This window comes from Elephantulus edwardii, unplaced genomic scaffold (genome assembly GCF_000299155.1).
Source record: "Elephantulus edwardii isolate Elephantulus edwardi_28Jun2011 unplaced genomic scaffold, EleEdw1.0 scaffold00046, whole genome shotgun sequence".
NCBI lineage: Eukaryota > Metazoa > Chordata > Mammalia > Macroscelidea > Macroscelididae > Elephantulus > Elephantulus edwardii.
The window spans coordinates 1268756-1285378 of NW_006399796.1; the positions used below are offsets into that span (position 1 = coordinate 1268756).

Genomic DNA, 16623 nt, shown 5'->3' on the forward strand with positions numbered 1-16623 from the left:
GATCCGGATAATATATATACTGTTCATGTACATCCACAAATACACCTTGTACCAAATAATGCTTTCCTGTAGTAGAGTAAGAATCGTGTAAATTCCGAAAGATTTTTAGCAGGTTTTCTTTCCCTATTCATCATTTCTTATCAATTTTAAAAGACTCCTTAAAGCATGTCAGATGAAAAACCAATTAGGATTAAACGTTTCCATTTAATTTACTCTTAAACCACTGAGGCTTCATTAAAAGCTTTTCACTTACTAAACTTTGGTATCTTCTCTGTTTTGGCACATCCCCTTTGCTTTTATCACTTCTTTCTGCCAGAAAGTTCTCAAATCACTTAGTTCAAATACAGAAATACTTAATAAGCAACTACTTGATTTTTAAATGATGACTTGAGAAAAGCCATCACTAGGTGCTTGTCCTTTTTGTATTCTAGTTGCACCCATCTCTTAGAGTGGATGTAGCAATAACATTTTTGGCTGTTGAGAGCTCTTGAACCTAGTCATTAACCCTTGAGTTGGTTCTCACTTCAACTTACGGAAATTTACCCTGAACAATACAACATTCTTGAATTTTCCTCCTTCCAGTTGCCTATTGTGAAGATTGGAGAAATAAAAGCATGCTATAGGCTTTGTACTCACCTTCTGGGTTTGCTATTTTTTAAAAAAATGCTGTTTATCCTTATCCTTATACCCTTCTCCTTAGCCCTTGATATTTCTTTGCCTCTATTCTATACTGCAGATTTTTCTCACCTATTGTACAAAGAAATTGCAATGTATATTTTCATGTAATTTGATTTTGGAATTCTGTCACCTTATGTAGTGAGTTCTTCCAAAATATAATTTTTTCCAATAAAAAAAAAAGAATCAAAAGGAAATTTGGCAAGACCTAGCATGGGAAGAGAAATGTGCCTGTGGGAAATCTTATCCAGCAGAGAAGTTAGACAGAGATAGCAGAGCCTTTTGAAGAAAATAATGAAACAGATTGATTTGCATTTGTGCGTGTAAACTGAATGTTGGAGATAACTACTCAGCTTACTTGTTTCTATTAGCTGCCTTGAGTTGTCTGAAATTATGGGATCCATGTATAATGCTGTATAATCCTGTACTATCCCCATGTCTGTAACTTAGTCCTTTGTGATATGCAGTGTTTTCATGGACTGATTTTTCCAGACATAAACTGCCAAACCTTTATTCCTAGACTGACAGGTCTGGAAACCCCACTGAACTTTTTTTAGTGTTATAGCAACAAGTGCTCACTTACAGGTAGGTGGTAGATGGACTTAAGGTACTTTGACCTGGAACCAGATTAACTACATGGAATGGAAGATTTTTCCACCCTTTACCCTATTTCAGCTCATTTCCAAAGCCAAGTCTGCTGCTTTTGAATCAGTTCTGGCTCCTGGTAACCCTGTAGGACCATGGAATTGCCCCATTTGGTTTCTAAGTCCTTAGTGTTTGTGTAATCAGATTGTTGTATTTCTCCTGAGAGGTGGCTGTTGGGTTTGAACAGTTGTTGATTGCTTTAACCACTGCATCAATGAGGGCTTCTCTTTCAGTTGGTTTAGGAACCCTGATATCCGAAAATTAGAATAGTTTTTTGTGAGTCTTTTTTTGGTTTTGTTTTTAGCTAACAGAGAAAGGGTGGGGGTAAAGGACTGAGAAATAAAATAAAATAAAACAAAATAAAGCTGTTCAGAACAAACCCCTGTGTGATGAATTAGTCACACACTGCCATTGAGGCAATTCTGATTGTCCATCAGATTTCTGATACTGCAAATCTTAAAGAGAGGAAGACGGCCCATCTTTCTTCAGAGGCGTGCTAGTGGATTTGAACTTGGCCTCAGGGTTAGCAATGAAACTTGTTCTAAGCAATAATATTAGAACATCTGAGTAACAAATAGAAGTAAAAAAATCAGAATTACTCAAATTCGTTTACATAAAACTCTGAAAGATAATGCCCATAAATAATCAAGTTATATTGATAGGACCTTTATTTCTCTGTCAATATTTGAAGAAAGAAATTTGTGCTTTATAGTACTTGAGATGGGATTATGAATAAAAGATGTGTTGAAATCTATAAGAAAGAAAAACATCTCAAATAAAATAGGAATAAAGCATTTAATCAGGCAGCATGATGTTGTTTTGTACTGTGGAGTTGGAACCGACTGATAGCGGACCCTTTGGTGGGTTTTCAGAGGCAGCTGATGGGATTCGAGCTGTGTGCCTTTGGGATTGCAGTGCAGTTTCTTGACACACGATAGGAAACAGAAATGACCATTTTGCCCATGAAAAAATGTGCTTATTTTTCTGGTGTGTAATGTTGTTCACTACCAAGTTGCTTGGTGTCCTTGAGATTTTTGCTCCATTTGACAACAGAAGCTAATCAAAAGACAGACAGTTTGAATCCACTCAGTGGCTTTGCAGAGGAGCTTGTGAACTACTTACAGCCAAGAAAATGCTGGAGCAGTTTTGCTCTGTAGCACGTGGGGTCAGGATGGGTTGAACTAACAACAACAAACCATGTTTTTTAAATCCTAAACCATTCTAGTTGTTGACCCATCTCAAGAATATAATAAAATCTTGAGCATGAATTGTTGGGAAAAGAACCTTCTGTGACCTTTAAGAGATTACCCAAGATTCTGATTTATTAAAAATGACAGAAATGGAGAATTTTTTTTGTTTGTTTTAATAAAACTCAGGATCACAGACTGTTTTGTTCTTTTGGGTTTTTTTTCCCTTTTCTTTACAAACTGTGTTTTGTATGGAGAACTTACATTTTGGGATATTTTGGCAGGTGAGAATTCTACCATTGAACTAGCAGTGCAACATTTAGAGATATTTTGATGTTTTCAGCTGAAAAGACTCTATCCTTCATCTTTAACTGTTAGATTCTTACCATTTAGAAAACTGTTACCTTGTTGTTACTATTAGGTGCTGTTGAGTCCATTACAGTTCATAGCAATTCTGTGAACAGCAGATCTGAACCCTGGCCTATCCTTCCTGCTCCATCCTTACCTTCCCCAGCACACTTGAGCCCATTGCCACAGTCACCACCTTACTCTACTCTATCTTGTTGGGGGTCTTCCTGTCTTCTGCTCCACCTTTCCAAGCATGGTAAGCAGCCTGCCTACAGTATGTGAGATGAAGCTTCTCCGTCCTTGCCTCTAAGGGGCACTCTGGTTGTACTTTCTCTAGGACATACCTGTTTTCTTCTTCTTGTCTGTGCTGTCAAGTCAAGTACAACTCATAGCAATGCTATGAACAGTAGACCTGAACCCTGCCCTATTCTGTGCCATCCTCATCAAACTTGATCACATTGCTTCAGTCACTGTGACACCCTTGTTTTTGTTGTTGTTGTTATGTGCCATCGCATTGCTTGTGACACACAGCAAGCCTAAGTACAACAGCTCTGAACCTTGCTCTATCTTGAGCCTAATTATTACTGACATGCCTTTCTTCATTACCTCAGTCAGAGTCAATCCTTATCATCCAAGGTCTTCTTTTGTTTGTGCTGTCATGTTGAGTTTGACTCATAGGGACTTGTGAGCAACGGACCTGAGCCCTGCCCTATCTAGTACCATCCTCATCGTCTCTGACACACTTGAGCCAATTGCTGCAAAACCTGTTGATTCATCTCATTGAGGGTCTTCCTCGCTTTCACTGCTTTCCAAGCATGATAACCCTTTCCAGAGAGTAGCCTCTCCTAGAATTATGCCCAAAATATGTGAGACAAAGTTTCATCGTCATTGCCTCCAAGGAGCACTCTGGCTGCACTTTTTCCAGGACATTTCTTTTGGTACTCTATGGGATATACAGTACTCTTACCCAGCACCACAATTCAAAGACTTCAGTTCTTAGGTCATCCTTATTCATTGTATAGCTTCTGGAAGCATAGTAGGTGTTTGAAAAGACCATAGCCTAAATCAGGCACACGTTAGTCTTCAAATGACATCATTACTCTTCAGTAATTTGAGGAGGTCCCTGACAGGGGACTGGTGCAATATGCCTCTTGATCTGCTGACTGCTGATACCAAGTATGTTGATTGTAAATCTAAGTAAAATAAAACAATTGACAATTTCAGTCTTTTCTCCATCTATCATGATGTTGCCTACATGCCTATTGGTAAAGATTTTTCTCTTCTTAATGTTGAGATGCAATCCATATTGAAGGCTGTAATCTTTGATCCTTTGCAGTAAATGTTTCAATTCCTCATATTCAGCAAGCAAGGTTGTGTCATCTGTATAGTACAAGTTACTGATGGGTCTTCCTCCAATCTTGATGTCACATTCTTCTTATAGAGTAAAGCTTCTCTAATGATTTGCTCAGCATAAAGATTGAATAGGTATAGAGAAATATTACAACCCTAATGTACACTTTTTCTGATTATGAATCATGCAGTTATACCATGTTCTGTTCACATGACAGCTTCTTGATCTAGGTATAGGTTTCATATGAGCATAATTTAAGTGTTCTGGAATTCCAGTTATTAATGTTAGCCATAGTTTGTTTTAATCCATGGAGTCAAATGCCTTTGCATAGTCAATAAAACACAAGTAGACATTTTTTCTAGTATTCTTTGCTTTCAGACAAGATCCAGCTGACATCAGCAATGATATCCCTGGTGCCACACAGCCTCTTCTTAACCCAGCTTGAACTACTGTCAGTTCTCTCTCAATGTTCTATTCTAGCTGTTTTGAGATGGTCTTGAGCAATATTTGCTTGCTTGTGATATTAATGACAATGTTAGATAATTTCCACATTATTTTGAGTCACCTTTCTTGGGAATGGGAACAAATATGAATTTCTTCCAGTCAGCTAGCCAGGCAGCTGTCATGGCATAAACTAGTGAGTATGTCTAAGGGTGTATCTGTTAGTTGAAACGAAATATATCACTTGGTATTTCATTGATTCATGAGGTCTTTATTTTTTTTGCCAGTGCTGTTAGTGCAGCTTCAATGTCTTCCTTCATTATCACTGTCTCTTTTTCATAGGGTTCGTCCTGAATATTTTCAGTTCAGCTGATTCTTTTTGGTTTAGCAATTCTGTGTATTCCCTCCATCTTCATTTGATTCTTCCTGGATCATTCAAGATTTTGCCCTAGTATCTTTTAGTATTGCAGCTCAGGGCTTGGCTTTGTTTTCAATTCTTTTCACGTTAGAATTGCCGACCAAGTTCTTCCGGTTTTATTCTCCAGTTCCAGGTTTTTGCACATTCTGTTATAATACTTTGTGTTCTCAAGCTGTCCTTTGAAATTCTCTGGTTAGCTCTTTTATTTTGACATTTCTCCCCTTTGTTTTGGTATCTTGATGCTTCAGGGAAGTTTTCAGAGTTTTTTCGGACATCCAGTTTGGTCCTTCCTCTCTGTGTTTGTAATGGCGTTTTCCCCTCTTCATTAATTAAATCTTTGATGTCATCTCATAACTCACCTTTAGTGTTCAATGCCTCAAACCTATACTGGAAGTGATTTTTAAATTCAGGTGGGATAGACTCAAATTTGTATTTTGCTTCTTGTCAACTTGCTTTAATTTTTTTCAGCTTCAACTTGAGCTTGCACATGAGTAATTGAACCTCTGTTCTACAGTTAACACCTGGCCAGGTTTTTAACTCCTGGTATTCAGCTTCTTCAATGATTCTTTCCACAGATGTAGTCTTACCTGATCCAATGCGGTCCACCTGGTGAGGTCCATGTGTAAAATCGCCTTTTTGTTTTTTTAAAAAACGGCATTTGTGATGAACAAATCATCGAATGTACAAAATCCAGTCACTTGATGTCCAGCCTCGTTTCTTTCACCAAGATCACACTTTCTGACTATCATTCCTTCCTCATTGTTCCCAACTTTTGTTTTCTACTTGCTAATAATACTTAATGCATCTTGATTGAATGTTTGATCAATCTTGTACTGCAAAGGTTGGTAGACAATCTTCTCTTTCCTCTTCTTTGGCTTTCATTGTCGGTGTAAATATTTGAATAATAGTCCTATTAACAAGACATCTTGTATGTTATTTAGGAACCAGTGAATGCATTCTGACACCTCACCACACTTTATGCAACAGAATGAAACCTGCCCAACGCTGTCTCTCCCCACGGTTTGCTGTGTTTTAGCCCACTGTCACAGCCACTGTGCTGTTCATCTTGGTGAAGATCTTCCTTTTTTCTCCCCTGACCCTCTACCTTACTAAGTAAGCATCCTGTTCTTGTCAGGGGATGGTCCCTCCTGATAAATGTCACCATCATTGCCTCCAGGGAGCATTCTGGTATTATTCCAGGGTTTTGCCGTCTTTTAAAGCTGCTTGTTTGGATGGAGTGACTGGTTTATAATTTTTCTAGTCCTTCTCCAAACAATTGTGATAATTTTTCTTTAGTGGAAGTAATGTGTGTTTTGGGGATAAAAGAAATTTACTTGCAGCTTTACAATGGCTGAGTAGTTTGGCAGTAGGCCTAGGTTTTGCTACTTCAAATAGCCTTGGAGCCTGTGGCAAGTTACCCAACCTTTTCCAAAACTGTTATCCCCTATAGCACTGTATGGATATTATGTAAGTGCAACAGTGCATGTAAAGGTTCTTTGAAAATGCAAACTTCACACCAAGCAATAAAATTGTATTGGTATTCTTATTGTTCCTGTTTTATTATAATTTAAAATTTTTGTTACACATTTTATGCTTGTAACATCATCATATAAGCTACATTTCTTCTTATATCCTAAGGACTCAAACTTAATTACTGTCGAGTCCAGTTCTGACTCAATTGTGTTTTCGCACGCTGTTACTCACATGGGAGGAGACTCGTCATTTTACTCTCACAGATTCGCTGGTGGATTTGAACTATTGGAAATGCATGGCCTTTTGGTTAGGGAAAGTCTCTATTGACTTATGCCACCAGAGCTTAAAACCCCCTGTAAATCATTTAACATTGCTGCTATCCAAGTCCTTCAGAACTTCAAACTAGTACTTTTATAATTAAAATTTTCCATTAGTGTGGTTTCAGTGGGATGACTGAATAGGGTTAGTGTAAATTTAATGCTCCTGAATGTAGAAATTGCCTGCTATAAAGATTTACTGCTTTGGAGGATTTGCTGTGACTTGGACTCAACCCAAAGACAGTGGTAATGTAGAGACTGAGGAGCCCTGGCGGATTGGTGACTAAGCATTCTGCTGTGATTGAAAGCTCAGCTGTTGGGACCCACCAGTGGTTGCAGGGGAGAAAGACCTGGGGAATTCCTGTAATGGTTAGGAAACTAGGACAGTTCCACTGTCTTTCAGGGTCACTGTTATTTGGAATCAACTCAATGGCATATGACCACAACAGCAAAGTAGAAACTTGCTTTGTATAATTTTATTTTGATACTGTTTTCCTGCGTGGTTTTGATCTCAATATCGAGGATTTAGTGTTTATTTCTTTTGCTGCAGTTTGTATACTTTCCACTTGGTGGCATTATTTCATTGCAAAAGTGAACAATTCTTTCTGAAATCCTGCATTTGCCTGTGTGCATTTGAAGTTTCCTGTCTTGTCTTTAAAAGTGATATGAAAGACTGAGATTTGCGTGTTTTAAAATCTTGATTATTTTTTAAAAAATGGTCATATCCTGTCATTTCAGGAATTGTTTGAAAATGAACCATTGCAGGAATTGTCTTTTTTCTTTTTAATATAACAAGAGATAACGTAAACCTCCTTCCATTAATTTGTGCCTTTGTAGCATTCACTTATTGCAGAAAAGAAAATGAACTGCTGAAACTATAATGTTGTTGTTGTTGTTGTTATGTGCCGTCGAGTTGCTTGCGACTCATAGCGACCCTATGTACAACAGCCCTAAACTCCGCTCTGTCCTGCGCCAATCGCACTGTCTCTGACACTCCCATCCCAATTATCCCAGTCACTGAATCAATCCACCTCATAGAGGGCCTTCCTCTCCTGCGCTGTCCCTCCACCCTCCCAAGCATGATGTCCCTCTCCAAGGACCGGTCTCTTTGCTCTGTGATATTTTTTAGAATCCCTAATATGTCACACTCACTGTTTCAGCATCATTTCTATTTCCAGCCCTCTTGGCCTCCTCATCTTTGCTTTTGTATTAATGTTGACTCATTTGTTTCATTTAGCTGATTGTTTAAAGGAGCACATTCCTCATGAGTGCTATTGTTTATCTAGGCCAGTCTATTATTTTTGCCAGAAGGTGCCAGTGGAGTGGTTTAAATTCCATATTAAAACAGTATCTCGAGGCTATTACTACTCCTTATTATTATTATATTTGTAAATCTGATTTTTGTCTCTGAGAATTTGGAAATAAGTTGACATTTGCACATTATGTGCTACGACATTGTCCTTAGTACATAGTACCAACAATAAGATAGACAAACAAATCAACAAAAAAGATTGGTTGTAGCCAAATACAAAAATAGGTTGTAAATTGTAAACTACTTGTATTTAGTTACATTGACCTTTAATTTAACTTAAATATTGTTTGCTATGTTCATCATGTAATTAAATTTGAATAAAGTATAAACTTTTTAATAGAGTAGATGCTAATTTTATACATCTATGTGTACCTCTGGTGGTTTTCTTATAAATCATAAGTGCTCATTTATTATTCTTAAGTAATTATTAAAGCGAAAATAATTTTGATTTAAAGAGACCTTTTCATTGCTGTGTGATTCAGACTCATTGCAGTTGAATTGGAACCAACTCAATGCTGATCTTTTTTTGGGTTTTTGAGGTCATAAATCACGAGAGGAATTTGGCCCTTTGTTTGCTGATGAACTGCTGGTGGATGGTTGAGGTATAGAGATGACGAAACTTCATCTTGAATACTTTGGGCATGTTACTAGGAGAGACTATTCCCTGGAGAAGGACATTATGCCTAGGAAAGTGGAGGGATGGTGAAGGAGAGGAAGCCTCTCTAACAGAAATTGACACAGTGACTGCAGCAATGGTGTGGTCTGTGTCAGAGATTGTGAGTGTGGCACAGGATAGGGTAGGGCTTAGATCTGTTGTTCATAGGGTTGCTATGAGTCATACTCTACTTGATGGCACCTAACAATAACATGACCAAGAGCAAGTGTGGACCCTTGTATAAGGATAGGACAAGGTATAAGTGAATAAATTTTTTTTTTCGTTTCCATTGTTGTTGTTGTTATGTGCTGTTGAATCACTTGCAACTCATAGAAACCCTTTGTACAACAGCCCTAAACCCTGCTCATCCCTTGCCAATCTCACTGTCTCCAACACTCCTATCCCCATTACCCTAGTGATGGAATCAGTTCACCTCATTGAGGGTCTTCCTCTCCTGTGTTTCCCTTCACCCTTCCAAGCATGATGTCCATCTCCAAGGACTGGCCCGTCCTTGCATCATGTCCAGAATATGTCAGATGAAGCTTCAGAATCTTTGCCTCCAAGGAGCAGCCTGGCTTCACCCTCTTCAGGACAAACTTGTTCTCCTAGCAGTCCATGGTATATTCAATACTCTTCTCGAGCACCAAAGTTCAAAGTCATCAACTCTCCTTCTATCATCCTTAGTCATTGTCCAGCTCTCTGAAGCATACCAAGTAATGGCAAAGACCATGGCCTGTATCAGGTGCACCTTAGTCTTCAGATTGACATCATTGCTTCTCAGTACCATAGAAAGGTTTCTGACAACAGACTTTCCCAATGCCATTCATCTTTTAATTTCCTGGCTACTGGTACCAAGAGTGTTGAGCTTCAATCAATATTGAAGGCTGCAATCCTTGACCTTTTGCAGCAAGCGCTTGGAAATTAATGAGTGAAGACCAGATGAGCTGTGGGTGGATATCAAGAATATCATCCAGGAAGAATGCAAAAGATCATTACAAAGGCAGAGAAGGAAGAAAAAGACCAAGATGGATGTCAGAAGAATCTCTAAATATTACATTGGGGCGCTGGGAAGCCAAAGCAAAGGGAAGAAATCAAGATATTAAGGAGTTGAACAGAAGATTTCAGAGGATAGTGAGGGAAGATAAAGTAAAGTTTCCAATAGTAAATATTTTTATTTCTCCTGAGACCATGATACATTGCATTATATGAAAATTTACACATGTATTTATTTATTGTTCAGTAGTTTAAGATCCTGATGTTAATCAACATTCCCATAAACAGATGTTCTTGACACAGAGAAGAAAATTTATGTTCTGTGCTTAATTTATTTTTTCAGGTTTTCTGATTATTTGATGACTAAAAAATGGTTTGAATATTTTTTCCCCTTTTTCCAAAAAAGAAAACTCAGAGCTAAGTTAGGCATTTCATAATATGAACTTATATTTCTTAATTAATTTTGTGTTGTTGCCTTATCTCTATTTAAAAACAAAGGCATGGTTTGAAAGTACATGTCCTGTAATGTATTTAGGAGCTCTGGTGGCCTAGTGGATATGGAATTTTGCTACCAACCCAAAAGCAGGTGGTTTGAATCCACCTGCTGTTTACGGGACAAAGATGGATAGTCTCTTCCTGTATGATTTCCAGCCTTTGAAAACCTACTCTAGGGTCAGCTCTGAGTTGGTTCTAACTTGATGGCAATGAGTTTCAATTTTGAAAAAGAGGGTAATTAGCAAGATTAGGTATTGAATAAGTTAGGGATTTGACAAATGACTCAAGAAAGACACTAGTAGAATTTCAATTTAAACTACTTGAAGGTCTGGAAATTACATCATGATTAAGAAATAATAATAGCGTAACTTTTTACACAAGTTTAAATGTGATGAGTACAATATAGTCTATTAATAAATAAAAGTGATACTAATTTTTCTTTTAAGAAATAACTGACCAAATTTCCAAAGATTTTTTTCCCCCCTCACATTGTTCTTTTTCCATTGCAGTGAATGATTTAGGAGGAGACACTAAAGGAGGTGGTAAAAGCTCTGTAGCTGCTGATAAAGTTGTTGAAGAAATAAGAAGGAAAGGTGGAAAAGCAGTGGCCAACTATGGTATGGTATTTGAAAGAATAGCCTGTTTCTTTTGTTTCTTTTCAGCTAATGATTTTGCTTATATTGATAAAAACTGGCCATATATCTCAACATTCCTGTATAGTTATGAAATTAGTTTTTATCTAAGTTGACCAGAGCTGTATAGCTCTACATTGTGTCGATCTTATTTTATATAATGCTAACATTTTCAATTGCTTAGTTTTTTAAAAAACAATGAATGTTTGATATAATCAGTAACATTGTATATGTGGATATAGATTTTTTCCTCAAAATCTGTTCTAGTTAAAGTATTTTGTGTATTTTTATAGAATAATGTTTTAGTTACTATTTTTAAGATGTTTTGAAAGCTGACGTAATGTAGTATAAGATATAAAATGCTCCATTTCCTTATCTAGCCTCTAGATCTCACTCTGTATACTCAATCATGTTATATATAACCTGCTAATCTTCTCAAATATGTATGCTGTTTTAGTTAAGAACCACTCAGTTCTGACTCAGGGTGACTCTTATCTGCAAAGTAGATTCACTCAATAAGCTTTCCGAGGCCTTTTGGAAGCCGACTGCCAGGCTTGTCTTCCAGGGCACCCTTGTGTGGGTTCCGACCACCAGATTTGCAGCCAGCATTTGGGAACTTAACTGTTTATGCCACCCAGGGATTTCTTCCCATTATTATGCAAAATTTTATTAGACAGTGCTATTATATAGTTATCTACTAAATATTTCTTATTCATCCTTATTCCCCTCCTATTTTATAAATTAGAGAGTTATTTTAGGGGCTACATTTCTTCTGTTACATTACACCATCTGTATTTTGACTTGCTATGTATCTGTAGTATATACTTGTTTTTCTTGGGAATAAGTTCCTTTATATATAGTGTTACATATCCTGATACTCAGGGTAGAGGTCATTTTTGAGAGAGATTACTGACATATTGTACTAATTTCACTTTCTGCTCAGATTCAGTGGAAGCAGGAGAGAAACTTGTGAAGACAGCATTGGATGCTTTTGGAAAAATAGGTGATGTTTCTTTGAGTTTATGGCCTTTGAGTTTATGGTCCTAGTGGTGCAACTTCTACCTTCCTTACAAAATAAGTGAATTTTACTAGTGTTTATTAACCAACTCCTTCTTTTACAACACTACCATACTTGTAGTGACAATGTTTATATGGTTTTTTAAGATTTCAATATGGTTTTATGCATTTTAAGTGCTTTAAAAATGTTTCAAATATTCTCTCAGTATCCTTTTACTAATTTAGTTAAACTTCGAATATGTTTATAAAAGAAAAAAAATTAAATCAGTCATATGGGAATAAAAGACCCAGTGAGTTCTTTTGGGTAATTACAATGATTCAGGGTTAAATGTTTCAGTATCATGAAAATTAATTAAGCTTAATTGTATTTATAAATCTTCCTAATGGAATATTTAAAAATATTTTCAATTTATCAATCTCTAGATAATCTTTCTGGTTTAGTGTCATACAATTTTAATTAAAAGATTATTACATTAATAAAGGGAAATATTATTGTAGATAAGTCTCTGACACACTCACTCCCACCACCCTAGTCACAGAATCGATCCATCTCATTGAGGGTCTTCCTCTCCTATGCTGTCCCTCCACTCTCTCAAACATGATGTCCCTCTCCAAGGACCAGTACCTCCTTGCTAATATGCCCCAAGTATGTCAGACGAAACTTCAGAATTCTTGACTCCATGGAGCATTCCAGCTTCACCCTCTCCAGGATAAACCTGTTTGTTCTCCTAGCAGTCCATGGTATATTCAACACTCTTCTCCTGCTAGCATATTTATTTTTCTAATTTTGTTTGGTTGAACATACCAGTCTGTGGCCTATCACCTGACAGTGGGAAGAGACTACAAATATGAAGTAGTAAGGTGAAATAGCCACAAGATGGCGCCACAGTGAAACCTTTAAAAAAATTTGGTTCTTTATGTAGAAAATACAGATTTCTGTATTATGATAATGTATCAATTTCTAACTCTGAAGACTTCCTTTCTGGACTTGCGACTTTTGAGTGGCATGGAAAAATTTTCATACTTTTAAATTTCTGAGCGAGTTTGGAGATTAAATGAAAGGTTTCATTACAACCAGAGAACCTCAGATTGCACACAGAAAATAGAAATAAGCTGTTAGAATTCCAATAGATGGTGGAGGTGGAAAACAATTAGATACAAAGTTTGAGAGGAAGGAGTTATGAATGACACTCGTAGATAATTTTCTTTTGGCTATAGTCACAAAACTTTGCTTTACTCAGTATATTTTCTCTATGTATTTAGTATATTTCAGTTTGGAAAGAAATATGAGTTGTCTGCAAATGCAAATGAATATGAGTTCTTTTATACTTATAACTTTTGTTTTTTTATTGCAGATGTTGTGATCAACAATGCTGGGTGAGTATTTATTTTTAAATTTTTAGTTAAGTTCATGTGTAGACTTTCATTTTCTTTTTATAATGTGTGCTTCATTTCCTTTCCTTACTCTATATAATCAAATTTTTTTAGGATTCTGAGGGACCGATCTTTTGCTAGGACAAGTGATGAAGATTGGGGTAAGTTGTTGTAATAAGTTGTTATGCTCTGTGGAGCATAACTGTCCATTTACATTTCATTTGTAGTTGATAAATTTATACATCTAAAGCAAACATTTTTCTTACTTTTGTTGATAGTAATCTAAATGATGAAAACATTTCAGTACTGAAAATAGTTGGAAGTTATCTTTTTTTAAAAAAATAATAGATATCTAAAAAATGTTAAATGATTTGGCAGGTGTTATCTAAAAGGATTTTTTTCCCCTTCCATTTTATTTTTAAAAGTCATTCCTTATGAAGTTATCAGTGTTTTCTAACATTATTGACTCCACCTAGTAACATTTTAAGGAGCTCTGGTGATGCCGTGCATAATATATAGAACTGCTAACCTAAAAGTCATTAGTTAACGGACAGTCTTCTCTCATAGGGTTTACAGCCTTGGAAACTGAGTTGTCACTATGCCTTGAAACAGACTCAGTGATTTTTGGTTTGATTTAGTAGTTTTTAGAAAGAACACTGGTGGTCCAATGGTTAAGTTTGTGATTGCTAAGCAAAACCCTTGACTGTTCAAATCTTCCAAGAGCTCTGTGGAGGAAAAGATACCTCCTCCATAAAGGTTACAGCCCAGGAAGTGCTGTGGAACACTTCTCCTCTGTCGCATAGGGACTGTAGAAGCTAGTTTCACTGGACAACCCAGTGACAAATGCTGTTGTCTTTTAGCACATTTAATTTAGCTGAGATTCTTTTTTTTTTAAAAAAAACAACTAGAGTAGTATATGAATAAGAGCCCGAGATTCTAAAAATCATGATGGTTTGAGAACACAGTATAAAAACAAAATCAAGATGATTTTGAAACACCTAATAAACAGTCAAGATTTCCATTAAGAATTCTAGACATTAACATTGAGTTAAGATAATAATCAAATTTTACACTTACAAAAAAGAAAAAGTGTTCGGGTTTTTGTGGTTTTGTTTGTTTTTTTAAAAAAGCAGATTGCCTCTGTGATTTAGTATTAAGCAAAAAAGATGCTTTTAGCTTCCTCTTCCCATAAAGAAGCCCAGGCAGATGAATGTGTTGACAAAGGGGAGATTATGTTGCTGCTTTCCTGGAGGTTTTTTGGGGGGTTCTTCTTTTCTGGTTCCAAAGACCACTCCCGAGTACCCTGTCTGGTTTTTTCCTTCCTGACTTCTTATATGCAAATGATAATATTTCTCAGGCTCTAGAATGAATCACAGATAAATAAGGATAGTTGAAAACCTTGATGATTAAAGAATAGAATTAATTCTAGTGTTGCTTATCCATCAGAACATTCCTTTAAGAATCTCTTACTTAGATTTGAATCCATCAGAATAGACTTCTCTCAACTCATTTACAAACAGTGCTAAAAAAACCAAGAATACAGTGAGTATTTTGTAAATATTTCTTAATGAGGAACTGTGATTTTTTTTTTTTACTTAATGATTAGAGCTGCATTACATATGTAAAATTCTTGGTAATTCATACTAGTTAATTTATCTATAAAGAAAGCTAACATTGTATTTAGATTTGCATAATTATTGACACTGGTTTGGTTTTAGTTGTGGATTTTTTTGTTGTACTGTTGTAGATAGAGGGAACACTGGTGCAAGTCTCAGTGTGAACCACTGATTGTTATCCTAATTGCAATAGTAAAAAAGTAGTTATAAGTATTCTCAGAGAGAGGTGCCAACAGGTGATTGTGAATACTAATTATAGGTTGTAAATCTTTGTGTAAGTAGACCATTATTGCTTGTATTGAGTCTGACATATCCCTATCTTGTGAGAAAATGTATAATAAAAGTAATTTCTTGTTTTAGATCTAATCCATAGAATTCATTTGCGAGGCTCATTCCTAGTAACCCGGGCAGCATGGGAACACATGAAGAAACAAAATTATGGAAGGTAGGGTTGAGTATTTGGAGAATGAAAATGTATATATGGACCTTATGAACAGGGAAAGGTGATACTCTAAAAAGGACTAGGAAATAATTTTCAACTGTGAAAATTCTTCAATATGTATAGGCTTTAATAAAATTTTGGCATATGCCATCTAATAAATGAATGTCATTGAGTCACAGCACAGTTTAGGTTGAAATTATATATTTCTTTTACTTCCTACTTTTCATTATGAATGATCCCCTGCTGTTCTCTGCCATTTATAAAAGCAGGTTAGATATTGAGGAATCAGTTGCATGTATTTCATTCTTTAACCAAAATGCCATTTTGAGTTATCATTGACCAAATGGGGGGAGATGAGTGGCTATTTCCTGCTAACCTGTGCTGGTTAGCCAGCAGTTAGTCTTTCTAAACTGTAAACTGTGGAAATTCTTATGATTGCTTCTACATGAGTGACTCTGATATGGTAGTGCTAGTAAGTGGTTCCAGGCCTTCAAATGCCAAGTCATTCCTGTTAATTAAAGGTTCACATGCATCAAGAAACAAACAAAGAAACCCCAAAGCTTGTTGATGTTGAGTCGATTCAAACTAATGGCATCCCACATATTTCGGAGTGGAGATGACCTCTGTAAAGTTTTCAGTCACTGTAACAATGTGGGGTTGCTCTGATTGGCATGGACTTAATGGCAACTGATTAGGATTTAAATGAAAAGTAGCTCACAAGGTTTTTCTTCCAAGACATAGGGACTCTTACATATTTGTGAAAGTAAAGAATTGGTACTTATCCAAGAAGAGAGAAAGTCAAAGAGAAGAGGATTGAAAATGATAATGGCTTCATTTGGTCTTCCTTGCTAAGATTTTAGCTTATATGTTGCCAGTATATTATGTTTTCATGAACATTTATTGTTGAATTTAATATATAATGAATATGTATTCTTACCCTCAAATTGATTAGATCTTGCCTAAAAAATTTTCAAAATAGTTAAATTTTGAGGCCATTTTTGTATTAATATTGTTGTTGTTGTTGTTATGTGCCGTTGAGTCGTTTTCGACTCATAGGGACCCTTTGCATAACAGCCCTAAACCCTGCTCTATCCTGCGCCAACCGCACTGCTTCTGACACACCCATCCCGATTACCCCAGTCACCGAGTCAATCCATCCCATAGAGGGTCTTCCCCTCCTGCGCTGTCCCTCCACCCTCCCAAGCATGATGTCCCTCTCCAAGGACCCGTCC

The 16623-nt window shown here is 36.4% G+C and overlaps 1 protein-coding gene across 2 annotated transcripts in view; it reads left to right on the plus strand.

Annotated features, from left to right (window-relative positions):
* Positions 1-16623, plus strand: part of HSD17B4 (hydroxysteroid (17-beta) dehydrogenase 4) — a 130051-nt gene that overhangs the window by 17992 nt on the left and 95436 nt on the right. For both annotated transcript variants that reach the window (XM_006885989.1, XM_006885990.1), the window contains 5 exons: positions 10820-10927; positions 11886-11945; positions 13315-13336; positions 13448-13494; positions 15310-15394. In XM_006885989.1, coding sequence (XP_006886051.1) covers positions 10820-10927; positions 11886-11945; positions 13315-13336; positions 13448-13494; positions 15310-15394 — 322 coding nt within the window. The remainder of the gene's footprint in view (positions 1-10819; positions 10928-11885; positions 11946-13314; positions 13337-13447; positions 13495-15309; positions 15395-16623) is intronic.